The sequence below is a fragment of the Hypomesus transpacificus genome, chromosome 26 (assembly GCF_021917145.1).
Source record: "Hypomesus transpacificus isolate Combined female chromosome 26, fHypTra1, whole genome shotgun sequence".
In the NCBI taxonomy this organism is placed as follows: Eukaryota; Metazoa; Chordata; class Actinopteri; order Osmeriformes; family Osmeridae; genus Hypomesus; species Hypomesus transpacificus.
The window spans coordinates 801,670-814,503 of record NC_061085.1 but is presented as its reverse complement, the minus strand read 5'-3'; the positions used below and the strand labels follow the sequence as shown (position 1 = coordinate 814,503).

The 12,834-nt window shown below is 41.2% G+C and overlaps 1 protein-coding gene across 1 annotated transcript in view; it reads right to left on the bottom strand.

Moving 5' to 3' along the window:
* zbtb37 (zinc finger and BTB domain containing 37) overlaps positions 1 to 10,608 on the bottom strand; it is a 33,556-nt gene extending 22,948 nt beyond the window's left edge. The window contains 4 exon segments of the mRNA XM_047049549.1: positions 3,601 to 3,700; positions 7,476 to 8,220; positions 8,223 to 8,501; positions 10,096 to 10,608. Of these exon segments, the coding sequence (XP_046905505.1) occupies positions 3,601 to 3,700; positions 7,476 to 8,220; positions 8,223 to 8,490 (1,113 nt within the window). The 5' untranslated portion in view covers positions 8,491 to 8,501; positions 10,096 to 10,608.
* Between the last annotated feature and the right edge of the window lie 2,226 nt (positions 10,609 to 12,834).

Here is a 12,834-nt window from a genome sequence, read left to right as displayed (position 1 = left end):
AGTATTAGTTAGTAAATGTTATGGTGGTTAAAACCCTTTCTGATTCTGAATATGCATTGACTTAGCGGGTGGTGGGCCGAAACCCTGCAAAATTGTCTGCCACAATAAAATATTGGCCACCACAAATAGTTTTTTGTTGTTGATTGTTTTTACTGTTTAACATATGGCAAAACAAAATATTTCACTGTAGAGTTGCGCGCTGTGCATTGATTTGCTCAGCCCCTTCTTGCCCCGCTCACGTTCTCCCTCTCTCTCTCAGACCCCTCTGTGACTAGCCCCCTCTGTCCATGCACGCTCTGAATCAATGTGCAGGACAAATAGCTTTTTCCCTCAGCCGGAGAATCAATCCGGAGTTTATGAACAGTCAGGCCCAATCCCAGCGTCCACCCTCACAGACTCACTGACTTTTAGGCATGTTCTCACCAAGTCTGTGAGGGCTTAGGGCTGTCCCACAGTCAAATTGCAAGTGCGCAAGGGCACTTTTGCAGACATTTTTAGCCGTTTATGCACCCTTTTTGTTATTCCGCATTTATGCAGAATTTAGCTAGGGGAATTATTCACAAATCACAGTGTTGTGAAAGTGAAACACAAGGATTATCAGGGGAAGCCCAGAAGCAAGAAAAAAATCCAGGAAAAACCTGCCTCATTAAAAAAAGAAGGGTAAACAAACAAGCATGCATGGAAGGAGCAAACAACCCTGATAAAAACATATTTAAAAAAAAAAGTTAACATGTAAGTTTTAACACAAAGCTCACTGGACTGTAGGTTGTCCTTTGATAATCAATTCCAAATATGCTTTCATCAGATTTGATCCAACCACATCACTATTTTGCCGATAATGCAGCAAAGTGCTGTCTCATTCCAATTTATAGCATTTTGAGCATTTGCAGTCTCTTGCATTCAATCACTTACTGGTGACGTCAAGTAAGTTTGAGAGGATTCAGGGCTTAGGGTTTAAGGGGGACATTGGGATTGGGCCTTAGTATCATACTTCTCTGCACAAATTTGTCCAAAACTGATACATTTAAGTTAAATATAATAAAATGTATGGTTAAATACATTCAGCAAATATAACAATATGAGTCCATGGTAATACTTAAAGCAATACATATATATTTTGCACTCGAAATTAATTCTAAAAGCTTTTTCTCTGCAGGCTCGCATGCAGTGGCGACTGGTCATTAGGGGCAGGTGGCAGTGCCCCACCTGTTACAGAAAGAACTGCAACAAAATTATGTTATTTTGTATTTCTCGAACATTTTTTTTTTCGTTTACTTTGAATAATTTACTATCTATGAATATAGCGTCTTCCTAAATTGTTTAGTTTCATTTGTTTGTGTTAAGATTTAATTTCATGTTCATTGGTCCCTGCCTTGCTGCTTCAGACTGCGTTCTGCAAAGTCGAGTTAGCATAGGCTAATAGTGAAAGTGGGGCTCTGGTGGGGCTAGCCCCTCTCTCACAATGCAATGTACATTGGACGTGGGAAGGTTTTAATACGCATGCTCAGAATGTAATGTAATGTAAGTAGATCACACAAATTTGATGCCAAGTGGGGCTGAGAGCCAGTTGCCCCACTACAGCGTCATTTCGTATTTCAGACCTGATTGGCTATCTGTCTTTCTGGCGCCAACATTAGTCGGCAAAAAGGAGAGCGTGGTGGGGCTAGCCCCTCTCTCACAATGCAATGTACATTGGACGTGGGAAAGTATTAATACGCATGCTCAGAATGTAATGTAAAGTAGATCACACAAATTTTATGCCAAGTGGGGCTAAGAGCAGGTTGCCCCAATACAGCGTCATTTTGTATTTCAGCCCTGATTGGCTACTTGTCGCAAACATTAGTCGGAAAGAAGAGCGAGGAGATGTAGCTAGATTGTCTTAGCTAGCTTGTTAGCTTCACAAACGCCAGATAACTTGAGAAAATGAATAAAGTGGGTTTCATACTTGAGCACCGGTTATATACCCTATAAACCCTTAATTTGGAGGAGAAAGTTGAAGTAAAGCAGCTTAAGTGGTGCCCATCAGCCACGATATTGTCATCGCTCAAACTGCTGGTAAAAGTAACCGTAGGTTTAACGTGGAGTGGTTTTTGAAGAAAAAGTGGCTAACGGTTAGTCTAGTTGGCATACAAAAGAAGGCACCTTTCTCTTCAAGTGAGCTCTCAGCCTTGGTGAGTGAAAGTATATTTTATCATCCTGCCTTTGTGGTGCTGGTCCCTGCATTGGTCATATTTTGGGGCTGGATCGATAGATAAAGATGGTGACGTGTCAGTGTGTCCATGCTTATCTGGTTATTGTCATAGAATGGATCTGTATCCCTAAAAAGTTGTATTTCTACTTCGTTGTGGCCTTCCGTTGTGTTGAGCTCTTTGCTGTTTGCGCATGGCCCTGTAGGCACATTGGTTCTGAGCTTGGTTGCATTCCTAATTTAGGTTTGTAAATATGACAGTGGTAGTTTTACATGTGTGTGACACAAGAAGGTCTCTCTCTCCAGTTTGTGTACTACAACACCTGGTAGAAGCAAGCCGCTCTGTCATTAAAAGTGTTGTGTGGAGCCACGCTGTTTGTTGACGTGTTAATAAACACATCAGTAGCAAGAGGGACTTTTGTAGCTTAATTACTGGTATCCTATATTTTGAAATGTTTTTTGCCCCACCAATTTTTTACATATAAAAACGCCACTGCTCGCATGACAGTCTATCTACAGTCACATCAAAACGATACTGGGACCTAGTTTTGGCTAAGCCCCTAATGTTTACAACGTTTGGCTCCGCACCTGCTTACCACCACAAATAGAATCTAATTATGTGGGAAACGCTGCATTTACTGCCATTTCTAGACCAACAAAGCAGACAGCAAACATTGTCGGTTAATACTGTTTTTATCTGTTAAAATCTTGACGGCAATTAACAGATTAATCATTGACATCCCTACCTTGGCCAAACATGTATTGAATGCTTTACTTCCATATGTCTGCCCATGTCTCTATGTGAATTCAGAATTCAGTGAACTCTTTTATTACACAGGGAGTACTTAGCTATGGAATACCAATACTTTAGCTCATCACTGCTACCAAGATTTGTGGTAGCTAGGGATCACCTTCCTTCTTGCTGATTTCCTTAGAGTTCAATCAGAAATGTCAGCAGAAACAAGCACTTACGTGATCCATACCTACAGCAAACACCAATCATTGGTGTATGATGCAGATTCGCTACTTCAGACACATGATGACTTACTGTCATTCAGCCAAAGAAGTATTACATATTGTCCCAGAGGTACTTGCTGATATTCCGTGAAGAAAGAAAATAAATGGTTTTCTAATGAGGTCTCTGGTTTGCCATTATATAATTATATTTCAAACCAGTCATCAGCACAACATAGCGCATGTGGCCAAAAATCTTTTGGAAAATGATAGCTACATGACATTGGGAATTTAGGTGATGAAATTATGAAAAGGTTATGTAAGCACTGTGACATAGGCCTACTGCCTCTGCCACATAGACAGTAGATACATATATCAATAGTGTACCAAATCATTAACTTCACATTAAAGTAAATTCCAAACATCTGAAAGTATTTCAAAAAGAGGATGGTGGCTACCTGTAAGGTGGAGTGGTGTTGGTCGTCCACTCGGCTGGGAGACTCACTCTTGGCTCTCTGTCTGTCTGCCATGACCACCACACTTCCAGTAGGGCTAAACCTGGTAGGGAACAATATCCTTAAACTACTACATTGAGTATGTTTACATGCACACTAATATTCCAGTATTATTCCGTATGTGACAATATTTCGAATTTGATACGGTCATACAAACAGCATATTCAGTTTGGATATTAGAATTAAGTAATTTTACGAATGTAGCATTTTCTGACAAATATGTGGAATATGCCAAAATTATTCGGGTTTTATGAGCATTATTTGGACATGTACCGTATTTTTCGGAAAACAAGCCGCATTTTCTATAACCCGCACCCCACCAGAATGGGAGCTATGTGTTTGTAAATCGGATTTTAACCCGCACTGAAATATATGCCACACTTGATACGGGAACAATGATACCAAGCAATGCACGAGTAGGCTATACAGACCCTTCAGGCATTCGTTGTGATCGCACCAATTCACGCAAATTCAACGATTCCCTGCTAAATCAGCGCGACGTTGCAATTTGAACCAATCACCGCAATTTTCACGCAACGTTGACCAATCATCGTCGTCTCCCACAACTCTCTCCAGTAGGGGTTAAATCCAATGTTGCGCCTGAACGCGTTCATTGAACGAAAGTTCAATTATTTTGGTGAACGTGAACTGAACGTACTGTATTACTGCCTGATGAACGATACTGTGAATGCATTCATTCTGGTGTCTGTGAACTCTTTCATTCTTTTAAATTTAGTTCAATAAGGTGCCGGATTTCTAGAGACTTCCAGGCGAGTACACACCATTAACAGTCCTGTATCCAGGGTTGCCCAACCAGTCAATCGCTGCGTGTGCTTTTTTCGACTGTCTATGCCTGGTAAGCATGAGAGTGCCGAAGTTGCGTAGAGGCCGAGAGCAGTATTGCAGACAGATAGAGATTTCAATATTTTTTGAAAAAAAAAGGGAGATTCCTAGCCTAACGTTGTCATACTCATAATTCAAGTCAGAATATGAGTCTGATACCTCTCCGTTGGGCTGTGAGTATGGGGCGTGTTTCAACCGAACTTGTGAAAAAAATGCCTCTTTGCTCAATTGGATATACCAACAACCAATCAGAGCAACGTAGTATGTTGTTTGTTGAAAACTAATTCAACCCAAGCGCTTTTTGGTGACGTGGTTGATTATGTAACTGTTGATCATCTGTCCATCATCCTATAAAGCCCAACCTGACAATTTGATTTGTCCTAACAGCTCCTGTGCTGGTCGTGTATTGCATGCCACACTATCTGATTAAAATGACAGTTCTCCCTACAGTCAGTGCTCGCGCAAGAAGGTGGAACGTAAGGGAGATACCCTTTCCAAAACTTGTACGGGCGTAATAGTTTGTGAAAGACCCAGAGACACAAATATCCGATGAGGCAAAATCCCGGACAATTTTGGAATCCCTGCCGGACGCATTTTTTAGGTCTCGAAAAGAGGATATGTCCGGGTAAAAGAGGACGTCTGGTCACCCTAGTTTTATTCTTTAATGAATGTTTATTAATTACTTATTTTTCAACCAATAACTCAATTAAAATTACAAAGAGGGAAATTCGCAACTTTTTATCGCAACTTTCACTTGCTCCCGCAATTTCATCGCAACAAACACCTAAAAAACACAGCAAATTTAATCGCAACTTTTTGGGAAACGCTCTTGCAAAATCAGGAATTCAAAAAAAATCTAAAAAAAGGCCCGCGAAATCCTGGGGGGACTGGCTATAGGCGATTTTACAGCATGCCGTAACACACTTCGGTTGTGGATAATATGTCCATGCGTGGCAAAATCCATTTATTATGTCTACAAAACTTTTTAGATATAGCCTAGTATAAATTTAGCTAGCTTGCAAATCCTGAGGATAGCCTACCGAAGTTGAATTAGCCAATGTCATTAGCGATGCTAGCTAACGTTGGTTTGCTAGCTGTATATAACATTTCACTGGGTCTTGCAGCTGTTTGATTTGCTCAAATTATTATGAAATGTTATGCTCTACTAGCCATTTGCCTACTTTAGCAAGTCCCTGTATTTCCAAGGCCTGATAGTGTAACAGTAAATAATTCCACTTTGAATAAGCCCCCGTTCCAGTGTAGAGCATTAAATTAGCTGCATGGTCTGTAGAGATCTGGGGAAGCCACTTTTTTCGTTTTAAAACCGGGCTATACGGTGCTTCGAAATATAAGCTGTACAACCACAAGAAAACTGTAAAATCGGAGTACAAGCCGGGGTTTTATTCCGAAAAATACGGTATACAGTGTGTTCGGACTATGCGTCTCAACTGTGGGGTTTACAGTAGTTTGCAACACACTTCAAACTCTGTGCGTTATACACAAACCAAGTAGTTAATCGGAGTATGCAAGGCTGAATGTAAACATGAATATTATTTTTTATTAGCCATGTTAACAAATGAGGAGGAATATTGTCTGTTTTTGACAGACAATAACAGAATATTTTGTGCATGTAAGTTTACATAGTCATTGTTTTATCCACACTCATTATATGCTAGTTTGACAAAAACGGCATAGAAATTCCTCTTGTCCAACAAGGGTAGATCAGATTACATTTAGTTAAATTGTACCCATCTTAAGCACAAATACTGCATCATCATTTAAAGCCGTGTTCACACTTGACTTCTTTAAAAAAAAAATCTAAAAAAGCGCAGCGCCCGACGCCTTATTGAGTTCAATTTTCTAAACTTTTCAGAAAAGCGCTGGGTGATGTCAAGCAGGGACGTGCACACGCTATGGCTAAGGTTGCCCGGGCAACTGCCCGTTTGCCCTCCTCGAGTCAAAGTGCCCCTCCGAGGAAAATAAATAAATAATAGTGAATTTGAACAGCTGTAGAATTTCATGTAGACCTAGATTTTAAAAATTGCCACCCGAAACATTTCATTAAGTAGCCTTATTCACTTCCAATCGATAAGCCTATGGGCAACGAGAGTGGAAGTCACAAGGGGGAGGGGGGTATGCCCCCTACTCTGTTTACTCTGCAGTAGCTACTGCACGCGACCGCCACCTGAGCCTGCATTTTCTTGCGCTTAAGAGATGGTCACAGTTGTTTTATTCTGTGTCGATAAAAAACTGCTTTGAAGTTGTCAGAAAAGGTGAGTTTTAAGTTGGAGAAATTCAATCATCTTTAAGTTTTATGAAATCAATTAAAATCTTCATAAATTCAGGCTCAGTTTGTCACGTTTAGCCTAAATAATCAGACGGCTAGCTTGCCTACCAGACAACCGCCCGTTAACACATGCTAATTCTTTTGGTAGGAAAACTAAGCTACATGTCCGCTGATGGTTAGTTTATAACATTTTGTTTTAAGAAAAAGAATAAATGATGGAAGTAATGCATTACATTATTATCATTAGTAGGCAGGCTATTTTTCTTCTTTTTTTCACGGCGGGGGGGGGGGGGGCCAGAGCAACTGCCCTTCAAAATTCCTGTGCACGTCCCTGATGTCAAGTGACTTTCTGACAGCTGACCAATCAGGACGAGAAGAGTAGGTATGCATTTCATTCGCCATAGTAGCTAGCTATCAATAAGTAACCAACGGAAAATATTGGATAATAATGTATCGCTAGAATGTATGATTTCCGTTCAGGTTACAGAATTCTCGCGCTGAAAGCGCTCAAAAGGCGCTGAAGGCAGCGCTTTTTTTCTATAAAAAAATAAGTCAAGTGTGAACACGGCCTAAGACAGTAAAAATGATTGATTATGCCAAACCTGGGTTACTTTTTCAAACAAAGAAGTAAGTCAGACTCAGTCTGGATTGTGCATGTAGTGCCTGCTGCTTTAATATTGTCACCAACCTTTCCGTCTCACTGAAGCTACTTGAAGGCAGAGAGCTCTTGGCAGCTATGGCTCCGGAGACAAACCCCTCTTGTACCATAGAACTGCATCTTGAAGTATCAATTAGAGCTGGTCCCTCCTCTGCCCCACTGCCTTCTTCCTGTGGTTCAGACCCAATCCACTCCTCCATCCTCTCTGTCTTTATCCTCCGCCCATCCACCACTCCCACCCGGACATGCATTCCCTCCCCCTCCTCTCCACTGCCCCCCCTTTCTGACTCTATCCCTGTTTCCACGTACCACTGTCCTGCCCGGTTAATGCGTAGTATAGGCTCCTTTCCCAGCCTGCTGGTTACTGCCTCAACTGCCAGCCCCTCAGGGCCCAGCCCACTATGCTCTACCATCTGGGGGCTCATCGACTCCCCTGCTGGGCTCCCAACCTCACATATATTGATTCCAACTTCAGATCTACCACTGCGCTGGCCAAGGACCCTAGGGTTGGTGTGGTTTGGTCTCAGGGAGATGGAGTCCCCTGACATACCCCCATCGAGTCCTCCTCCTCCTTTCACAGACAACAGGGTCTTATTTGAACCCTTGTGGCACTGTGCCACCGCTTCAACACCAAGCTCTTCTTCTACATCTGAGAGGCTGATCTTCAGGTGTATGCCTTCCAGGATCTGTGTACAGTGGTCAATGATGTGCTGCATCTGGAGAAAGCTGGCAGCTGTCAGGTAGCTGATAATGTCTGCAAGCTGTAGGCAGAGCTCCCAGTGTAGCAGAAGGAGAGTAACTGTTCGAACACAGTAGGGTTGCGGATGACTGACAGGGAGACAGTGCTCATCTGACTGAGTGACATGTGGTCTCTGAAGTAAGGTGAACTGGCAGCCAGAACAACTTTGTGAGCTCGGAAGTTCTGGCCTTGCACGTTAACCACAATATCACATAGGCGTCCCTGCATACGCAACTGGTTGAGATGGGATAAAACAGAATTGCTGAAATCAGGGATGTCCAGTTGAATACTGCCTGCTCGATCCATTCTCTTGGTTCCTGAAAGATAGGAGAAAGAAGGGGGAAATAAATGTTGTACTACAAACTTTATACTTAAAGTATTTTACGCCTAACTGGAAACTGTGTGAGGGAACAAAAAGGCAGATGTAATTGGTTGTTTTGGACTGATCTGGGGTCTTGTGACCGTTTTGCAATATAGTTCCAAAAAAGTTTGGAAACGTTATTTTGGTCGATTATTCCTCCCCTTCAATAATACCAATTGGTATTGTATTTTTATTTAGTTGGAAAGCCTGATTAGTCACCTTTACAACGAGGTTCAACTTGTAAGGATTGTGCATTGAGCAACACAGCTAACCGAGTGGGTAGCAGCCCAAAGGTTTTTGCCAAAATCCCCTGCAATATTCTTCTGTTGGTATTCACTCTCGTTTTGAGTTGCTTGGTGGATTGGATGATTGCACTCTCCCACACTAACAAGGAAAAAACAACAAATATTGGCCATTTTTACACTTTATTCATTTTACACTGTCAGGGACCCCAGTAGCGTGTGGAAGATCCATACACAGCCACAACAGCTTGGCACCTCCTCCTCATGCTGGTCACACACTACTGTAGGATGGCATCCCATTCCTCAACCAGGATTTGTCGCAAGTCAGCCAACATGTTTGCGTTGGTCACTCTGGCACATACAGCACCCCCAAGCTGATCCCACTTGAAGCTCAAAACGAGAGTGAATACCAACAGAAGAATATTGCAGGGGATTTTGGCACATTTTTTTGGGTCGCTCCCCACACGGTTAGCTGTGTTGCTTATTTCACGAATGCACTAATCAGGCTTTCCAACGATATAAAATACAATACCAATTGGTATTATTGAAAGGGAGGAATAATCGACCAAAATAATGTTTCCAAACTTTTGGATGAATTTAGCTTGGAACAAGTGACAAATCTTTTTCTTTCTTTTATTCGTTTTTAAGACTAGGGTATGCTGTCGTTTATCAGATGTGTGACAGACTGGTTTCAAATAAAAGGGGGGGGAAAGGAGCACAGATGGAGGGCAGACACTTTTCTCATTGCTCAACTGGCTAGCGTTTCAATAGGAACAGTGACTAGAGTGGCAGTGAAACCGGTTTATGACCGTAATGCTTTTGCAGTATGGTAAGGAAAAACAGAAGAGCAACTCTTCCTCTCTCATATAGAGATTGGTCTAAAACCCATAGGCAATGTTACAGGGATAGCCTATGGGGGAAAAAACATGATAAAGTCAGATGAGGCATTCCTCACCTGGGCCCAGATGCTTGACCCTGAGGGGTCCTGTTAGGCTGTGGAAGGAAATTTCCAGGCATGTTTTGGGTTCACTTGTCCCTTAAGAGAAGGCTTGCCTACTAGATATTACTGTGTGGTTATTCTAAGTGATCATACCTTAAATTTCTCATCTATGATTAAAATGTTCACCCCACAACTCTACATAGGCTAGATAAAACTGAATTTATAACCTTTCCTTAAAGGTTGAACAAACTGATCAGAACCGTATTATAAACTACAAACCAATAACCACAATATACAAAATAGATGATATACTTTGAACTAAATCTAACCAAGTGTGCTAAACTAGAGTTCAAAACTTTGCTCCTTACCTTTGGAATGCAGTTGCGATACACTAGACAAGCACTGAAACTGAGTCAGATAGTTTAACTAGCATATCAATGTCAGTAACCATCACCATGGCAATAATAGTATACATTCCATAGTAAATAGAAAGCGATTTATTGTGTGAACAGATGCTATCCGCTCCGCGATGGCACTCAAATTCTGCAGCCGAAACGTGGTTCTCCTCTCGGTCACTGCAACGTACTGCAGTACGGTGATGAGCTGAAGCCTAGCTGAATAGACCCCGGCGTTGCTTGCGACAGGGAGGTGGCTAGTTCAACATGGCATGCAATTGAAAGCATGGAGAATGAGATCATAGCGTAGTCAACAGCTTCTAATTCATGGCGAGTCGTCAGGAAATAGCTGCGACGCTGTACATTTGTGGTGTCGGTGTGTATGTTAACTTATTTTCAATGTTTGTAATCGGTGAATTCCATCTCCGCTTTCATTTTCCTTTTTCATGAGACGGCAAGCGACCTGGATGAAGCGAGCCTAAAAAAGGAATCTCATTTCCGGTTGATTGCTTAATTTATTTTTTTCTAAATAAAGGTAGCGATTCAAACTACATTTATTGTTTGAATATCAAATGGAACGTCCCCGTCCCCCCAAGATACCTACTCGATAGTGCCCATATTGAATCATATAAAACCAAAGAAAAAGCTGACAATTTAAATGAAATATAGCTAGCATGGTCAACTGTGAGTGTGAGAGGTTGTTCAAACTCGTTTTCCCAAGAAGGTAAAATGGTCAGTTCAATACTGCAGTTCAATAGGCCTACTGCCAACATATTAAGATGAAAATGAAATTGCAGCCTTGATTTAACTTTTGAGTAGAGGTTCAAGGCTTTTTGTCACTTAGTTCTTCAGCCGTGGATGTTTTTTTTACTCCAGATTAATGGAGGCTATGTGTAAAACAAGCCCCCTGACCTAGCTCTTCAGTTTGAAGCCAGAAAGGCCCAAATGGAGTTTGATTGTATTGCTTTCGCGTTTTGGCAACCTTGTTCTGGTCATTTGAATCCAAAATAGTGTTTTACAGTACCTACTTTGTTTTTACTAATGAGTACTTTTTAAAAATCATTAGTACTGTACTAATGATTTTAACTAAGTGGTACTTAACTGTAGGCTACTAATTTACCCTGATAGCTTGTTAAATCAGAACATGGACTAAATTGTGCCACAAACATTCCTGCTTCTTGGCACGTCTCAGGCTATGCTCTTATTCTGAAAGTGAATTTACAAAACCGGAAACGATTTTAAGGTCGTGTTCGTGGCCAGTTTCACTAACGCCTACTCGAGTTTATGTTGGGAAAGGTAAACCTGGACGTTATGTTTGGAAATGTATTAGACTATTTATTCAAATGGTAATGCATTTTTCAAATGGCAATTCAATGTGCAAAAGTGACAATGCAATCCGCAATTCAAATTGAAAAGCAGTTGTCAAATGGCATTTCAATATGTAAATGAAAATGCAATCCGCAATTCAGTTTGTATAATTTTGAATATAATTTTGAAATAACACTTATTACATTGCATTTAATATTGACAAGGTTTTTCGACTCTTTATTCAAATGGAAATGCTTTTTTCAAATGGCAATTAAATGTGCGAAGCAGGGCTGGACTAGCCGTCTGGCATACCGGGCATTCGCCCGATGGGCCGACGCATTTTTGGGCCGAATAGCCGATGTAATTTATACGCTTTTTTTGTTCGGGCCGGCTATGAAGAATTGACACCGGCCCATTGGTTAATTTTATTTATTGGCACTGGCCTGACCCAATCAAATCCAGGAACTCCTTTCCCCTGATTCATAATATCGCCTCCCTCAGGCCCTGATACACGAGCTGTTGGCTAATGCGCTAACATGGAGAAACGACCACCAAAGCGCAAATAAGGCACAGAAAAGTTAAGGGACATATAGATTTTTACAAAATCTACAGGCGAATGTACGGAGCCCCAGACATGACATCCGAAAAAAAAGAATTTGTTCCCACAAAATACTAATTTGTGGCCCATGAAATACTCATTCGTTCCCACGAAATAATTAGTGGCCAAGAAATGCTATTTTGGGGGGCACATATACCCAGGGCACGTTAAAGGTGCCGTCATGGACAGAGCTGATTTGATTGTATTGTATATTAGGCTGGTAATTGACCGTTGTAAAGTTGGTTTGAAGTTCGATATTCAACAGCTATTCTGACGCCCAGTATTGTGTTATTTTAACCGGTGTTAGCATCGCTACGACCGGCCGCTTAGCCAATGCTTTTGGCTGCCTAAACAACGCGTATGTTTAGGGACCATCAACAAATTACACGTTTCAAAAGTCAATAGCTTCTCAACAACATGAACTAGGAGCGTCTAAATAATGTTAAACTGTTGAAGATGTATGCATTCATGCTGCACAGCCTTTAGGTTTTTCATTTCTATCTCACATTAATTAAAGGACATTTTTGAAAATTTAAAACCACCACCTCAGAGGCTTTTTCCCCATAGGGCTTTTGCCTGCATATAATACAATTTAAAAAAAGGATTGTTCATTTCACCATGGAACTGATCTTCAGAGTCTTTATTCACATGCTCTATACTTTTATGTGTTTAGCATGCAATATGGTCAGAGTGTTTTTTCATGTTTGACGAAAGAACGCACGTGTTGGAACACAGGAAGAGCTTCATCCATGCTTGTACTGTTCAACAAAATTGCAAAGCAATGTGTGACATACTCCTTCAGTCCT